The sequence below is a fragment of the Cynocephalus volans genome, chromosome 1 (genome assembly GCF_027409185.1).
Source record: "Cynocephalus volans isolate mCynVol1 chromosome 1, mCynVol1.pri, whole genome shotgun sequence".
NCBI classification, from domain to species: Eukaryota; Metazoa; Chordata; class Mammalia; order Dermoptera; family Cynocephalidae; genus Cynocephalus; species Cynocephalus volans.
The window spans coordinates 124,497,712-124,514,953 of NC_084460.1; the positions used below are offsets into that span (position 1 = coordinate 124,497,712).

Genomic DNA, 17,242 nt, shown 5'->3' on the forward strand with positions numbered 1-17,242 from the left:
GCTATTATTTGTGATTGTATTTTTTCCCTCTTCACTCTATTACAGTATATACATTGAACAGGCCATCAGCTAAAGCCCACAATTCACTATCAGAGATTGTCAAAAGTAGTAGTTGCAACTGGAACATTATTCAGCCATTTTCCCACAAATAAAAAAAATATCAAACTAGCCCAATCGCTGTGACATGGCACAGGGTGCTGCAATGCTAAAATGGGAGTCATGCTGTAGCCCAAGGCTGGCCAAGGAAACAATTACATAGTCATTCCTGGGCTATTCTTTGAAAGCATTATCAAGTCCTTTGCTACAGCTTTTATTAATCAGAATGTTCAAAAGGTTATATATGTTAAAATGTTAAGTTGAATGTTGAAGTCTCAAAAGGTCACTTTTTATTCTATATAATTTCCAAACTTTATTTTCAAAAAGCATACTTCTTCAGTTTAATTGGGCAAGGGAAAATATATGGAAAAAGGAATTGCTATATCAAATAGTAACACACATGACAGGAACATAGTTACACATTTCACATAATTATTTTACCTATAATAAAAAGGAATTCAAAAAAATCATCCTTTAATAATTCACTGCAGAACACATAACACTGCAAAATACTCATTCATTTGCATGAAAAAAGGAAAAAAACAGAAGCAGGTTTAATGTTTTTTGAAGTACAGAAGATCTTAAATGTATTAATTATGTACACAATACAACCTTACTGCCCAAAATTCAATTTATCAATTAAATTGGCTTCTCTTCTTCCTTAAATGGACACTTACCTAGAGTTGATCTAATCAGGCATCATTCCTGTATTCTGTAACTCATTATAAGGGGCGGAGGGAGGGTAGGAATGTACAATGTGGGGGGTGGGGATGAGGCAGAAAAGGACAAAATGAAGTATGGTACTTGGATGAATACCAAAGCTTGCAATAAATTCTCTATCCCTAAATAAAATCTATCTCAAATGCAGTGGGCAGGCAAAAAGTCTGTGGTTTTGATACAATTATTAGAAAAAAAGTATCAATACAATATTGTATGGCAGCATCAAAACTAAAAAGCAACTCTTCACAAATAAATTAGCTGTTGTGTAATCAACATCAAATACAAAAAAGATAAAACAGAAGAGGGTTTCCTTTTCAAATCCTCAAGATCAAAAGGAGCAGAATTTTAAAAAAATCAGACCTAAAGTTTTTTTTTGTGGGGTGGGGAATGGAAGGGTAGAGAGCAGATACTTGTTCCTTACTATCTTTCCATAAAGACATATATACCTTGTTTTTATATATATTTTAACTTACTCTAATAATTACCAACCTCTTTTTTTCCCTCCCCCAACAACAACAAAAAAAATGTACACCTTTGAGCTTTCTGGTATTATTTTCTAATTAATGTATCCTGGATAAGATCCCAAAGAAGACTAAGGACTCAGCAACTGAACAAAACGGTCCTAGAAAAATTTTTTGTGTTTGTGTTTTCAGCATTTCAGGAATTGAAAACACTGCTTGTAAGACGTTTCCTGTTCTAAGAAGATGAAGACAGGAAAAAATAGCTTGACCTATGAAGGCAAAGAAGTCTTTGAAAGTCTCACAAATGTAGGACTCTAACAGGTTAAAAACGTTAGGTTAAGGGAATGGAAGAGGAATTTCAATCCTATGGGGGGTCAGGAAACTGATCTGTCTAAACCAAAAAGCTTTACCTTGCGTCACAAGGCAAGAAGGGACTCATGATTTAATCCCAAACTTACACATGAATATTTCAAGTAGATACCAAGTTTACCTGAATATTTCAAGTGACTCAGAACTCATCACTGGAGATCTCTTCCTACTGCTGGCTATTTCTAAGAGTTATTTATTAGAGACTTATTTTAGAGTTAGTTATTAGAGACTTCTTTACACCAATCCTAAAATCTGTCTCTAAATTTCTTCCATGGAGCTACACAAAACAAGTTGATTCTCAATGAGAGTTATCATATTCTTCCCTAATATACAATTTAAAACATCCTAGCAATCTATATACCCCTAGATTTATTTAGGTCCTTCAAATCCAAGAGTACAATATGGGCACCCACACACATACCATCTGATGAGTTGAACTAAATAATCTCTAAATTCCTGTTCCTGCTTCTGAGATTTTGTTAAATACACATAAGATTTTGTTTTTAAAAATTTAAATTATCTCTTATCTCAAAGTTTATTTAAAGTGGGATTCCCAGGTCTCTAGATGAATTCCTAACAATTTGAACACCTAACAATTTGAATACCTAACAATTTTACTCCACCCACAATAAAATTACAGTGCCGTATATGACTTTACACAAGCTATAAAATTATATTCTTTTACCCAATATTCCCACTGCTAAGAATTCTTCTTAAGGAAAAATTTTAAATGCTATAGATACAAAGATATTCAAAGCATCTTATCTATACCAGCAAATAAATAAATAAAATCAAAGTGCCTAAAAGGGGTAGAAAAGAAAATGGGAGAAAATCATACCTATTAAGAGATACTTTGAACATTAATTAGACAGAAGACAGAAACAGGAGTGTTTGGTACATTAAGGAACCAAGATATCACAAACTATTCTAGGCTATGATTGTAATTTTAAGTAATATGTGAAAGGTGGGTGGTTTTGTGGGTGATTTCTCTTCAAAATTCTCTCTCATTATGGTTGCATAATTTTAAAACTAAAAATGGAAAAAATAAAGCTATTTCTATATCATCTAGACTTAACATCTATTAAGAGATTAAGATCCCCTTCTCCCCTTTTGGGGAAGCATGTTGCTGAATTTAATCTAGAAGTGCCATTAACTAAATCACCCATGGCTGAGACTGCTTAAACAGAAATACTAAGTTTATTTACATTGTCAGAAAGCTTGCTAAATCTAAACATGCATTTATGAATCACAAGACGCTATTTTGCTGATTTGAGGGATTTCATGTCATAATCTTTTTTTGATTATATAAGCCCCCCCAACCCCCAATACTTTAGAAACTGAGACAGCTGGTTTTGCCTCATATTAAGCTTCTGAAACCAGGGACTAATGGGCAAAGGCTATGCTATTCCATTTTTAATGAAATAAAATATCTATACATACTAAGCATCAAACATTTGAAGAGACAGTTCAATCCAGAAACACCAAAAGCAAAATCTGAATGGAAAGTATGGAGACAATCTACAACCTTTAGGGAAAAGCAGAGATGGAGTAGGTAAAAGCTGTAAGCTGAAGTAGGAAGATCACTGACCTACGTATGAATTAACATTGGTAAAACAATCTTTGCTGGGCTCAGAATTTCCTGAGTCCAGTGGCAGAGAGCTGTCCACACACTTTAGTTCAGGACTTTTTATCAGATAAGCAGTAAAGTCTAGAAGGCTTCAAATCTAATTCCTGAATATCCCCTAATTGCTAACATAAACCACAATTCAACCCAAGAACTGTTGAAAAGAAATGAAGTTAGAAGCCCATCCGATACCCCCATCACTTGGTCAGAAATACCATAAATCTATAGCAACCAGGAAATAGGATAGGTTTGTATAGGACTGGGCTTAGAATGAAAACTACAATCTACCAGTTTAGATAGAGCATAAATATTACAACAGAAAAAGTTCCCTCCTCCCCCACTACACATACCAAGATCTTTTTCATAATGGGGAGGTGAGGTGAGGAGGGAAGAATGAATACTGAGCAAAACACAAAGGAAGTAGAAAAACTCAAAGATTTCTAATGGGAATGTACAGACCAAATGAGGATATCAAATATTAATAGTAAAAAAAAAAAAGAAAAAGAAAAGAAAAGAAACACACCAGACTGACAAGCAGACTGAGGCCTAATATTCCCTAATCACATTTTCTCCTTAAAGAAAAGTCTAAATGAAAATTATAATCAAAAGGCAAGTACGTTCTCAGAATGAGGGTACATAATGATTAAAACTTTTTAATCATGATCTCTCAGGCTTTACTGTAGGGACATAGCTGCCAATTACGTCTAATATTAATGACTCATCAGGGCACCCTCCCCTGAGTGATATCAAGGTCAAGTGACTCATTCTTGCTCTCCTGCACCCCTTCTTTCATTTTCATCCATAGTCCTCATAGTAAAAATACAGTCTTCGTTCAGACTGAGCACAATACCACTGTTGCAGTTTTAGCTTTCTTTCACAAAGTATTTTCATGCCCTCTACCCTAACTTCCTGATTCAAATAACCTTAACTAATCTAGGGTGTTAGGCCATCTCTTCCACAGGCCATCTACTGATTAAAACTAGTTTCATTCAGACTCTAACACTGGGTGAAATCCAAAGAGCATCAAGGATCAATCTCCTAAATACTGATATATTAAGTAGTGGAAGGAAAGTTTCATGACAATAAATAAGCTTTGAATGATGAATAAATGTAGTAGAAGCACAGTACTTTTAGATTACCCTCTCTGAGGGACTAGATAACACCTTCCACTGTGGTTAAGAGTGATGGAAACAGGACCACTGTAACAACAACATCTGTAGAGAATCAAAAAACCAAAATTCAAAGCTCCTTTAAGAAATCTGTTAGAATAAATGACAGGAATCACGAGATTTTTCTAGTATATGCTCAAGAGCTCCAGATAAATTCTACAACCTTCCTCTACAGCACACTCAAGCAATTCCTATATGCAGGATGGTTAAAATTTTCTTATAATCAAGATCTCCTAGTTAAGTCATTTCAAAGTAAATATTTAGGTTCAGACAAATTAAATGTTTAATACAAATGTGAATTCTTTAAATTACGTTCATCCAAAATCACTGCCTCATAGTAGATAACCAAAAAAAAAAGGTCATAGGTTCTCCAGCTCTTTTTGTCAATCTTAATCGGTATGGAGAATATTTCCCATTTGGAAACTCTTTAAAATGTACCATAGATAACATTAAAAAATAGGAAATTAAACATGTACACAAAGGTGTGATTTTTTACCACAAAATGTTTCATGTATAAAAGTTTAAATTTTTCAGGTAACATTTTTAAAAACAGATCTATGAACTAAAAATTAACCTATACTCTTGATTTCAACCCACAACAAAGGGACAATCTAACTTAACAGCACTGAATCTTTTATAGATTTTTCAGCACTGAGTCTTTTATAGATTTTTACCTCTAGAAAATAAGACAAAATCGATCCACTGAATAATCAACAAAACTATACTCTTTTCCAGTTTACAAATAACAAGACAAAATAACTATACAACTCCAAACTTTAAAGTTTCTTATGTTAATGCTAGAGTTACTGTATTTTCAAAAAATGCATCTTTTCTAAATTCTATGTTGATAAGAAAAATCCTTTAAACTAAAAGTACTTAAATGAGTCAATTATCTATCTTGTTGACAATTCTCTTCCATTAATACAAAGTAAGAGACACTAAACTATCCACTTGGTAACTTGGAGAGGGTTCCCCTTTTATTTCCTCTGGCTAACTCTTACTTATCTTAGGTGTCAGCTGTTATCTAACATCTTCCAGAGGCCTTCCCCAAATCCAGACTATATGTCCTAGTTACATACTACTGATAGCACTTTCTACTTCCACTAACAAAGCACTTAAGTACATTGTATTATAACTGTCTAGCAATGACTGGCACAAGTAGATGCTCAAATATATGTTGAATGAAGAAGTCAAAAGTAAAATCGTCAGAATAGCCTCAAAATGGTAGAGACGTCAACCCTTCAGAGTAGGCTACAGCTGTAAATGAGGTACAGGTAGGGGCAGATGCAGGTGGGCCATGTGTGAGTACAGTCCCTTGTTGAAGGAGAAAGGCTTTGCAAAGGCTTTTCAAAGTAGTATGATAGCCAAACAGGACAGTAAGCTGACTATGCTGACACACTGACCCATTCACTTTTATGATGACATACATGATGGTTTAAACATTAGATGAGTCAATTTAAGAAAAAGGGGGTGCATTTTATTTTACTTAAAAGAAAGAGTCACAAACTGGATAAACCTCACCTGTCATGGGATCAAAGAGCTGATTAGCTTCTAAGTCTGTGAAAGTACTACTACAGACAGGACATTTGAAGGAAGCCCGGTTGGTGGAATCTCTCTCATCTGTTTCAATCCTCCTTCTCATGTGGTCCAATTTATATTTTACCACATTAACAAGAGTACGATAATTGATAAAGTAGTAGTTATGGCGAGTGGTTTTCCCATCTGCAGCAGTCTCTACCCTCATTCTGCATTTGATGAATTTGTCTCCCTTTAAATTATTCAAAACTGATCGAAGTTGCTTCCGATCAAACTTGAGCAGCTCCAGCATATCCTCCTCTTTCACACAGGGGTTCCGGATCAATATGTCCAAGGCCAAGGCGTGCTCGATGCCGTAAAACCCCCGGATCACATACTTGGCTAATCTCTTCAATGCTGCTGGAACCTCAGTGAGGACATCTGGATCTGCCATTTTTAGCAGCAAACTTCAACTTTAAATATACTGAATTCAGAAAAAAAAAGAGAATATTAGCTGGGCATAAGGACATGGTAATCATTTTATATCTAGAATAATCAACCTGTTACCGGTAGCTGCTAGCTACAACTATTCCTGGATTGCAACAAAGGTACTCAAACATCGTTTTAAAAGACTTCTAATACCTAAGCATTTAACAGAGAAGAACAAGATTTTCCTCTAGAATGCACAAAAGATTACATCTAAAATGCTTGACATATTTCTTAAATGGTTACTTTCATGATGTACTTTTTTCATCGTTACTTTGGATCAAGCATGCTTGATTCCAAAGAGTTATTATTTATAATAATACATTATGTCAAGCCCACTTTATTTCAGAAAAAGAAACACAAAAAAGCTAAATGAAGTACTCACTATTTTTAATGATATAGATCTTTGGAAATGCTGGAAACCTTCTGAGAAACCTAGCAGTTAGCACATCCTTGAAGAGTATTTCTTGAATAAAATTTTTCTACCAAGATTCTAGGATATTTTTACATAGCCATGCTTTCACAATAAAAATCACAACAAACCAATAAACAGATAAGTAATTACAAGGTGGGGTATTTGGCAAAACCATTAACTCTTGTAAATCCCTGAGAGAAATTAATACTTAGATCCAGACAGCTTTACCAACCTTAAAAAGTTAAATCTGATCATTGATTAAACAAACACCTTCAATAAGGACAGCTTCCATATCGATTTAATATGTTCCAAACTGAAAACAACCAGGCTATCCATGCAGACTATAACAAGTAAAATTTCCCTACTCCATAGGGAAATTTTTAACAGAAATATCCCTTGAACTATTTCAATGGAGAATCATATTGTTATGAATTCTAATTTCAATTGAATCTTTTATTTGAAATCAGTCACCTAAAGGGCTTTTAAAAGTAGTGTGATGCCTAATATGGCCTGTCAGATTTAAGACAGACTCCTTTTTATAAGAAATAGTTTTATACTCACAGTAATATACTACAAAATTTTTTTTAAAAACCAACCTATACACATATTTTGGGGGAAAAAATATAAGGCCCTACCTGTAGTAAAGGAAAGTCAATTATAATAAAACATATTCTTTAGATTGTAAATGCTCAGGCATGACTATATACAAGGAATAACAAAGTAGCACCTAGAGCCAAACCTGTGGTCCTAGAGCCTTCCTGACACCCCAAGGCCTAAAGATGCCAGGTTAGTGCCTGGTTCAGCACCAAAGTAGTATACCACAGCATACAATCAGACCCATTTTTGTCCTCCTTTCCAATTTGTTCTACACATTGTACTTTAATCCAGTTTTGGTTTTTTGTTGTTTTACCTGCTCCACAGTTGGCAGAACATAACATATGGCTTCAGAAACACCCAATAGACCAAAGAATGGCACACAAATGTCAACATAACCTATTTTCCCAATATTATTTACTACTGTATTTTCCTCGCCTTCCCCTACCCTATACACTCCATGCTCCAGATCAATAGTTCTCAACCCTGGCTATAAAGGAGAATCATCTAGAGAGCATCTTAAGAATACTGACACTGGGCCCCAATCCCAGAAGTTTGTTTCAGCTGCTCTGGGAGGGCCAGATTAGGCATCACACTACTTTTAAAAACTCTTTAGGTGACTCTAATATAAAGCAAAAGTCCCTATTACATAACTCGCCAATACATATCCTGTGTGGAGAGGCCCCTGTGCCACTTATCACTCAGTCTGCTTCCTTTGCCTAAAGCACCTTAGGGAGCCCTGAAGATTAGAGCAAGGGAGTGACATGAGGACTCTGCAATCCAACAGTTTTAGGTTTTGAATCCCAGTTCCATCATTTCTTAGCCAGTGACCCCAGAAACTCTCAGCCTGTTTCATCACATGTAAAAAGTGATTAACAATACCTTCTTCTTATGGTTGATATATGGACTAAACGACATAATTAATGTAAAATGTTCTACTTTCAGGGCTGGCAGAAGAGTTCAATTAAGTACTAACATTCACAATAAGATCTCCTATTTTAAAAAGTGAGTCTTACAGCAATATAAGGAACGGACTAAAGTAAGTGAATGTAGAGGTACTGTGGAAGTATTAAGAGCTATAGTAATAAAACCTAAGCTAAGGAAGGGAGCGAAAAATTGCCAAGAGGACAGGATGAATGAAACTTATTACAGAGATGAAATTAAAAAGACCCAACAATATGGAAATGGTATACTAGATAAGGAAAAACCTTAAGTAGCTCTTTGTTTTGAACCAGTGTAACCAGGAAAAGAAAAGTACTATTATGAGAAATAGGTAGCACCTGAAGAGGAGCAGGTTTGGAAAAAATGAGCCATTCATACTTTTAGATGCTTGTCTTTGAGGAAATACCATAGGACAGTCCTCTGAAGATGCCCGGCAGGTATCCGTACAAATGAAACTAGAGCTCAGGAAAGAAGTCAAGTTGTGTCTCCTTGTTCAAAATCTCTGCATTCTGAAATTTTCCTTCCTGATCACTGCCTTCTCTCCTCTACCACTTCCCTTTCCCCACTCATGCTGGGATCTCCTATTCAATTTCTGGATTTTTTATGTTACTTAGGTCAAAGGTCTCAAACTGGCAGCCCACACACATTGTTTCATCCAAAGAATGTTTTGAACATTTTCTGAACTAGTTGTCAACATTTAAAAATCATGAGTTCACATAAATTTCAATTTCCAGCTCCTCTTGAAAACTGGAAATATGTGAAGAAAAAAGTGAGCCCATGTTCCCACATGGAAGCAGTAAGTTGAAGCTCAATAGCAGCTGACACTTTTAGCCAGGGAAGGAATTTGGCTGGTCTCTTGAGACATATGAGTGCGTGACTTCTCAGGGCTCTTGTTCCTTCTTTTTATCTTCACAGTTCATTAGCCATTTCCCAGTCTCACCTACCTCCCTACCCAATCCAGAACCACATGTATTCTAATCATACAAACATTTAAGGACTATGGTGAACAGGCACTGAGCTCAAGGAAAAGCTGAAGAGACTGCACTCTCTGCCCTCTGTCTACCCTTGCCAGCATCATATCAAGCCACAACGGTGCACTCTCAATGAGCCACACATGCTTTCCCCTACTTCCAGGACTTTGCACATGCTGTTCCCTCTGCCACCAAAGCTAAGCCCAAACTCCCTTCTCCCAATCATCCTTCAACTCTCAAATGACATTTCCTCACAGAGGCCTTCCGAGATTCTATGCTACAGTAGCACAGAATGATCCCCTTTTCACATGCTCCCATAGCTTTTCCCTCTCTTGTACTTTGGCCACGTCTATCTTTAAGACCTGGGACTTCATCCCGTTCTCCAATGAATTTCCAGCATCCAGCACAGCTAGTCATATAATTCCATAAAATTTTCAATACATCTCCTAGGCAAGTGTTCCTCCAACAAGCCCATTATGCCAGCTTCCCCCAATTCACTTCCTCCACTCCTGCTTCCACGATAGAAAAAGACAAGCAACTGGAAACTCTTCTTAAACTTAAAATGGTTTTAAGAGGTGACTGGATCAGACTTCTCGATTTTAAAAGATTACGCTGACTGCAGAAAGGAGAACAAAAGGAAAAAGATGTGGATGCGGGGAGTCCAGTTAGAGGGTTTCAACATACTACTATTCCAGTTCTAGAGCAACCTGGATTCTACACATCCAACTGCAGTTTTCTCTGTCACCATGTTTCATGGCACTCTCCACGCTTTCGTACTTAAAGCGGCAGACTATCGCGAAACCCCCGGGGCCAGCAGCCCTCCATGAGCCGCGTTCAGGAATGCTCACTCCTCCCCACTGCGAGATCCAGGAACTCCAAACTCCCTCGGACTCTCCGAGCTGGGCCCGGGGCCACACTCAGCGCAGCCAAGCCCGCCCTACCCGAGCTCGCACGGGCCGCTCCGGGGTTAATGGTTCTTTGGAGGACCAAGACAAGAGGGTAGCTAAGGGGATGAGGATAGCTGAGAGAGGAGCGAAAAGGAGGAGAAACCATGAAATGCGATGCCGGGCCAGGGAAATGGGAACAAGACACAGGGAACAAGGTTTACCGAAGCGAATCCTCGAGCACTCGCACTACAGCTTCCCTCAGCGCCTCAACTACCGGCTTAAACGAGCCACGCCGCCTGTGCGACAATGGAAACGCCTTTTTCCTGCGACCAGCTTTGCAAACAACCCGCTACCTTTAACCAGACCAGCCAATCCGCACAGTGAAGCCTTCAATCAAGACAGTCACTGGAGAGAACAGGCCAATGAAATTGAAGGCTCTGCCCTCCATGCCCAGTTCTGATTGGCCTAGAATCCCGGAACAGGCGTTAACCCCGGGAAGGCAGTGGCAAGATGGCGTCCTTAGATCGGGTGAAGGTGCTGGTGTTGGGAGACTCAGGTGAGCGGCTTAACCCACCTCTGGGGCTCCTGACACTTTTGAATTATCCAATTAACTCTTCCCCTTCACTTCTTTCCCCCCGACTTCCTGACTCTTCGGCCTGTTGCTGAAGTTCCTCTCAAGGCCTAAAAACTACACTTCCCATAGGACTTTGCTCCACTCTAACCAAGCGCGTGGGTGGGGGGGCGCCGAGGCAGTCCTAGGCTTTCGCCTCTAAGCCATGTCGGTCTCCCGGGTGACCCCATCCTAGAGGGTATTGTCAGTTGTTTTATTTTAAAGATATGTTGACATTGAGTATTATATTGAGCTCCATGCTGAGGGTACAGAAGTTAATAGGACTGTGCCTTCAAAATATTTTGTTCATTAAAAAAGTGAAACGTGCACCGAGAAGAATGACACTGGAAGTCCCTTTGCATGTGTTAACCCACGTAATTCTGAAATCAGTCCCCTTACCCCATTTTACAGTTGAGAAAAGTGAGGCAGAGAGATGTTAAATGACAGAAACGGTTTGAACCCAGAGTCCGCACTAAGCTATACTACTCAGTGAAATATTGGGGTGGTGGTCCTGTTTTAACTGGGCTTCTCGATTTTTTTGTTCTCATTTTAATCTTAATTGAAAACATTATGTGCTAGATTGTAGGGAATAGAGAAATTAGGATAAAGGCCACGTTCTAAAGCAACTAGGACTTGATAGTGAGCCGAATTTAATCCTAGGGTTAAAATTATTCTTTTGACTCCTTGGACTTTTGAGAACTACAGCTGAAGTCTGCATTTCCCCCTCCCACCTCACTACCCTTGTCTTTCCCATCATAACTCCAGTTCAACCCTCCTTAAGAAATTGAGTAAATGCTAACCTTGCATTTTATATATGTGCTTTTTTGGAGTTGACCTTTGAATGTGTTCTGTGAGCAAAAACATTGTGCTAGATGCTTGGAGATGGAGAGGACATACCCTAAAGAGCTTGAAAACTAGCCTTACAGAAACTATATAAAATTGTGGCTTGGAGAGGGATGTTAAGAATGTTTTCCCATTGCCTGAAGATCGTTTGCACGACAAAATACTTTACCTATAAAATTTCTCTAAGAAAGTTGCATTATAGAACTCTGTGAACATAATCCCAATTTATGTCAACTTAATGTATGCCATCATGTAGCTTAAAGTGGTGCTGAAGCTAATTTAATAAAATCACTCAGTTTTACAGATGAAAAAAGTAATGGTAGCTTAAAAAGACTTGGCAAGAGTATCACCAAGAAGAATTTAGGACTGAAATCCAGAGCTAACACAGTTCTTTTTGATACATAAAGTGGGTGTTCTCTGTCCTCTATAATTCCCTTTTCTATTGTATCTAACAATTTCTTCATGTTACATACTGTTGGAACTAATAGATTTATTTATTTATTTTTTTCCTTCAGGCACTGTATTAGGTGTTGGGGTTATAACTGTGAAATCAATGTATTACATAAAAGGAATACAATTGGCTGCTGCATTAAATGTGGAGAAGTATTCAGGCAATTACTAAGCTTTTTTTTTTTCCCCATTATGGTTTAATTGTAAAACAGAAGACATGGATGTACCCATCAAGAACGTAATTGATCCTGTCACACATTCACTAATGTTAGGCTGTATGTGCAAAGTCAGTTATTGTCTTTTTATTGGTTTCCTCTTAACAATGATTTAAGAATATAATCCAGTCTGTCAGATGACAATCTGATAGGACATACTTTTCTAACCTGTCAGATTGCTATCTGACAGATTAGAATGTGCTTTTACACTTCATTTGTCTTTGTATTCAAACATCAAAGTTTATTTTTGAGTAAAGGCTTATTTCTCCTGTGAAATTTTGAGAGTTTCATAAGTATATAAAGGAACGACTTGAGATTTAGAGGTTTGTTTTGTATCTTATAGAGATATTTGATGATCTTGTAAGGGATCCTCAAAGTCTAACACACACACTGTTTTCTCTTTGTTCTTTCAGTTATGAGGGATGAGCTTAACACATTACCAACAGCTATATTTGGAGCTGACATTTATTTAATTATTTCGGGCTTTTTTTGCCCGAGGCAAATCAAGTACATTCTTTTTTTGATCTCATTTGGTTGTAAACATGAAAACAGAATCAGAACCCCCAAAATTCTTAAAGAAATGAATAATTAGCCACTATTCCCTAGCACTTCAACTGTTCTTACTGTTCAGAGTTTCATACAGTGTTAGCTAACACTTATCACCCAAAGCAGTTAATTCATAGAGAGTTACTGCATAGAGACATCTTGCCTGACACAATTAAGCTAAACTAGGACTAAAGCTTTGCATCAAACTGATAACTAAATGCCTGGATATGTGTCTCCAACATAAACAAACCTGCAGACAAACACAAAAATCAACAGTATACCCTGAAGGTTACAATTACTAGATGTAATGCAGTAAATTCAATGACAAAGTGAAGTTTGAGTACTCAAAAGTCTTAAATGCCTATATGTAAAAAATAAAAAGAATAAACAGGGAACCTGGAGAAATGTTGGATTCAATTACACAATTACATGATGTGGTTAATATCTTTAACATATAAAGATGACATATGAATTGACAACTCTAAAACCTGGTAGATAAATGGGCAGAGCACACCAATAGAGAATTCATAAGAGAGGAAAGTCAACTGATTTACAAAGATGATCATAATGTGTATCTTTACCAGAAAATAAAGAAATGCAGACTAAAGCAAGACGTCACTTTTATTCTCATATCAAATTAACAGCTACATGATACTGATGAGGTACAACTAGACCTGCAGGCTCATGTGTATGGCTGGTGGCAGTGTTCCAGATGAAAGCTATTCGTCAGTATGTGTCAAGCACTTTAAATATTTGTCTCCTTTTACATACTGATTTTTCTTCTGGAAAGGTCTACTGAGGAAATAATTTTAGTTTTAAACAAAAGTTTAAATAGAAATAAAAGCTTTTCTTAGCATAGTGAAAATTTTAAAACACGCTAAATATCTAATCATGGGAGAATGGTTAAGTAAATTGTTATGTCTGCTCTCTGAAGTACTACGGAGATATTAAAAATGTTTATGAAGATTTTATAAGAACATGGACACTTTTAGTCACTAAATAAATACTAATTAATGCCCTGCTCTGAGTACTGAAGATTAAAAAGATGAGTAAAACCCAGCCCCAACCCTCAAGGAACTTAAACAAAGTGAATAAAACCTCTAAACAAACAAGTGTAATAATGTGTTTTAAGTGCTGTGTGGGAAACTGTACAGAGTACAGTGGAGGAAGATAGTGGATAGTGTGCTCAGTTCTACCTTTGTGGGGTCTGAAAATACTTTATTACTAAAATGATGCTGACTCAGGAAAGGTTAATCCACCAGGCCAATGATGGAGGGGAGACAGAGGGAGAGGATGGGTAGGATATTACAGACAGAAAAGCCGTCTAAACAAAGGCTTATGTCGTTTTTATTGTTTTTCAGCATACTGTGTATATAATCACAATAACCATCTGCTGATAAAAAAAAAAACTTATGGAACTAAATAAACCTACATGTTGACAATAGTGGCCTTCAGGAGATTTTTCTTTTTTTATACTTTCTAGATTGTAAATATGACTTTTTATAATAAAAAATAAAAATAGATGATAGATTAATACACAGAAAGGCACACAAAGAGGTGATCTAAATTTTTGATATAACTAGTGATTTATGAGGATTCACCAACTATGCTTGTCATAATGGAATCCCAAAATGCCATTAAATGAATGAGTGACTCCATACATAGATGTACAGGGAGAGCTCATTCTCTTTCCTTGTCATACAGATCTCTGAATGCTACCCCTAGCATTACTAACTAGATTGCCTTGAGCCTAAGAGATCTAAAGAAGATAAAGTGCTGGCTTAAGGTAAAGGGCCATGAAGTAGAAGAAGTAGAGATGTTCTTTTTTTCCAAAGGGTAAGAATGGGCCAAACAGTTGGCTGCTTTTTAAAAATCAACTATATAGGAGAACTATCTAAATATGAAATTGTGAGGTGGTGAGTCCCTGTCACTGACAGTGTTCAACCACAATCTGTAAGACCATCTGCCATGGTGCTTTGGAAGGAACCTCGGCATTGGTGTGCATGACACAGGGATTACCTCTAAGATCTGTTACAATTCTAGGATTCTAAGACTAAATAAATGAAATCACTCAAAAAGAAAGGGATTAGTTAATATGAAATTGCCCTAGACCAGTAGTGGTTCTCACAGTGAGGCCTCTGGACTACATGCATCAGTATCACCTGGAGACCTGTTAGAAGTACAAAATGTTGGGCCCCATGACAGACCTGTTAACTCAGAAAGTCTGGAGGTAGGATCCAGCGTTCTGTGTTTTAACAAGCCTTCCTGGTGATTCTGATGGTAAATTTGAGAGAACCACTGCCCTTGACCATCTTCACTTTATTCAATAAAGTTTATATTGTTGGTATGATGTGAACATCCTTCAAACAACTGTGCTTTACATATTATTATTCCTGCATAGTCTTGGTCTTACTCTTGCTATAATGTATTTCAGCATGTCTCTTACATGACTAGAGTTCTTGTATCTTTTACAGGTGTTGGGAAATCTTCACTAGTCCATCTTCTATGCCAAAATCAAGTGCTGGGAAATCCATCATGGACTGTGGGCTGCTCAGTGGATGTTAGAGTATGTGTGTCTCTTATATTTTAGTTTTTAGTAGTCACAATAAAAAATAACTCCTTCAAAGTACATGATCAAATCACAGTATGATAGTCAAGATTAAGTAATAATAATAGCTGGGATTTATTAATCTCCTACTATGTGCCAGGTACTACGTCAAATACTTTACATGTCTTTGCTTATTTAATCTTTTTTAAACTGATGTATAGATCTAGAAACTAAGTCATAGAGAAATGAAGTAACTTGACCAAATTTACTCAACTTATAAATAGCACAGTCAAGAGTTTGAATCTAGTTAGTCTCATTCCACAGACTTCAGTTTTAATCATTACGCTGTATATCTAGAGTTTACTTAATATGCCTCATAAATAATTCTGCCTAAGCCCGTGTCACTAAGACTGCCAACTTTTGGCTAGAAATATAACATAAAGGCAAAAGCTTCTGGAGCCTCATTAATAGGTCATCTGTTCCGTCTCATGTTTAGGAGACAGGTACAGTTTCCACTGAATTAACTATCTTTCCAGATACTGTTGGTTTTTGCTAATCCCAGCTAGTTCTGAACCCATCTCTAATCTTCTGGCACACATCTCTCCTTTAAGTTAAGAAACAAATAGGAAAGGAATGTTAGTTAGATTGATAGTTATTTTCCTTCCATTCTTTGAAACCATTGTTCCACAGGCTCTGATTTACATTGCTGCTAATTAGAAATCTTCTGTCAGACTAATTATTATTCCTTTTTAAGGTAATTTTATCTCTCTAGTTGCTTTTATTTTATTTTTTCCCCTTTTTTCTAGTTGCTTTTAAATGATTTGATTTTCTATATTTGATGTTCTGTAGTTTTGCTAACCTATGTCTAGGTGTAGAATAGTTTTTATTCATCCTATTCAGACATTATCATGCTTCTAATATCTTCAGTTTTCAAGATTTTTAACCATTATCTCTTTTTCTTTCCTTGTTCCCTCTATCCCTTTCTTATGAATTTCCTTTATGTTTTAGTCCTCCATATCTTTTAACTACATTTTCATGCTTTCTACTCGCTATTTCTCCTTTTTGCATTCTGGATGTTGTACTCATATCTGCCTTCCAGTTAGCTAAGAATCTCTTAAACTATGTTTAATCTTGTTTTTAATATACGTACTCAGGTTTTCATTTCAAGTCACTATAATTTTTCATTTCCAGATGTTTCTTTTTGGTTTTTTTTGTTTGTTTGTTTTTTTAAATGTTAAAATTTTTCAAAATGTTCTGATCTTTTATTACGGTCTCTAATTTTTTTTTAATTCATTTTTAACATACTTATTTTATGGTTTCTTTTGGATTGTTTCATTTTTTCTGGAAGGAGAAGTAGACATCCCACTTGCTATATATGTTACTCTACTTCATGGAAATGTATCCCTCTGTGTATTTTGTAATTCTTTGAAAATGATCATGACTTCAGCAGGATTTTTTTCCTCTCCCTGTGGAAGTCCTGTATTCTGTGTTGTGAAAGTATCCTTATACAGCTCCTTTTTATTTCTGTTGTTGCCAGGGCCCTGGGAATTTCAGTGGTCCTTGTAATTTCTCAGCTCAGAGTTCCCATGCTACTTACATAGATAATGTAAATAACATAGCACAGGCCTGTGGTTTCCATTTCTTATGGACCTCTCTCTACCACTGACAGGGTCCCTGACAGAAAGTTTTTGCTGCTTCCCTGAGCCTGGGACAGAGTTTTTCCACAGCTCTCTCTTTCACTAATTGAGCAGCTCATCAAGGATTCAGATTTCAAGAAAGGA

At 36.7% G+C, this 17,242-nt stretch overlaps 2 protein-coding genes across 6 annotated transcripts in view; one reads left to right on the top strand and one right to left on the bottom strand.

The window, feature by feature from the left end:
- GTF2E1 (general transcription factor IIE subunit 1) overlaps window positions 1-10,550 on the bottom strand; it is a 38,689-nt gene extending 28,139 nt beyond the window's left edge. For both annotated transcript variants that reach the window (XR_010024061.1, XM_063102702.1), the window contains exons 1-2: window positions 10,471-10,550; window positions 5,961-6,438 (exon numbers count right to left, since the gene is read on the bottom strand). Coding sequence is in view for 1 of the 2 variants with exons in the window: in XM_063102702.1 (XP_062958772.1) it covers window positions 5,961-6,408 (448 nt within the window). In the remaining variant the exon portion in view is untranslated. The remainder of the gene's footprint in view (window positions 1-5,960; window positions 6,439-10,470) is intronic.
- Window positions 10,551-10,747: 197 nt separating this feature from the next.
- RABL3 (RAB, member of RAS oncogene family like 3) overlaps window positions 10,748-17,242 on the top strand; it is a 36,330-nt gene continuing 29,835 nt past the window's right edge. For all 4 annotated transcript variants that reach the window (XM_063105836.1, XM_063105844.1, XM_063105850.1 and 1 more), the window contains exons 1-2: window positions 10,748-10,805; window positions 15,388-15,479. In XM_063105836.1, the coding sequence (XP_062961906.1) occupies window positions 10,760-10,805; window positions 15,388-15,479 (138 nt within the window). In that variant the 5' untranslated portion in view covers window positions 10,748-10,759. The remainder of the gene's footprint in view (window positions 10,806-15,387; window positions 15,480-17,242) is intronic.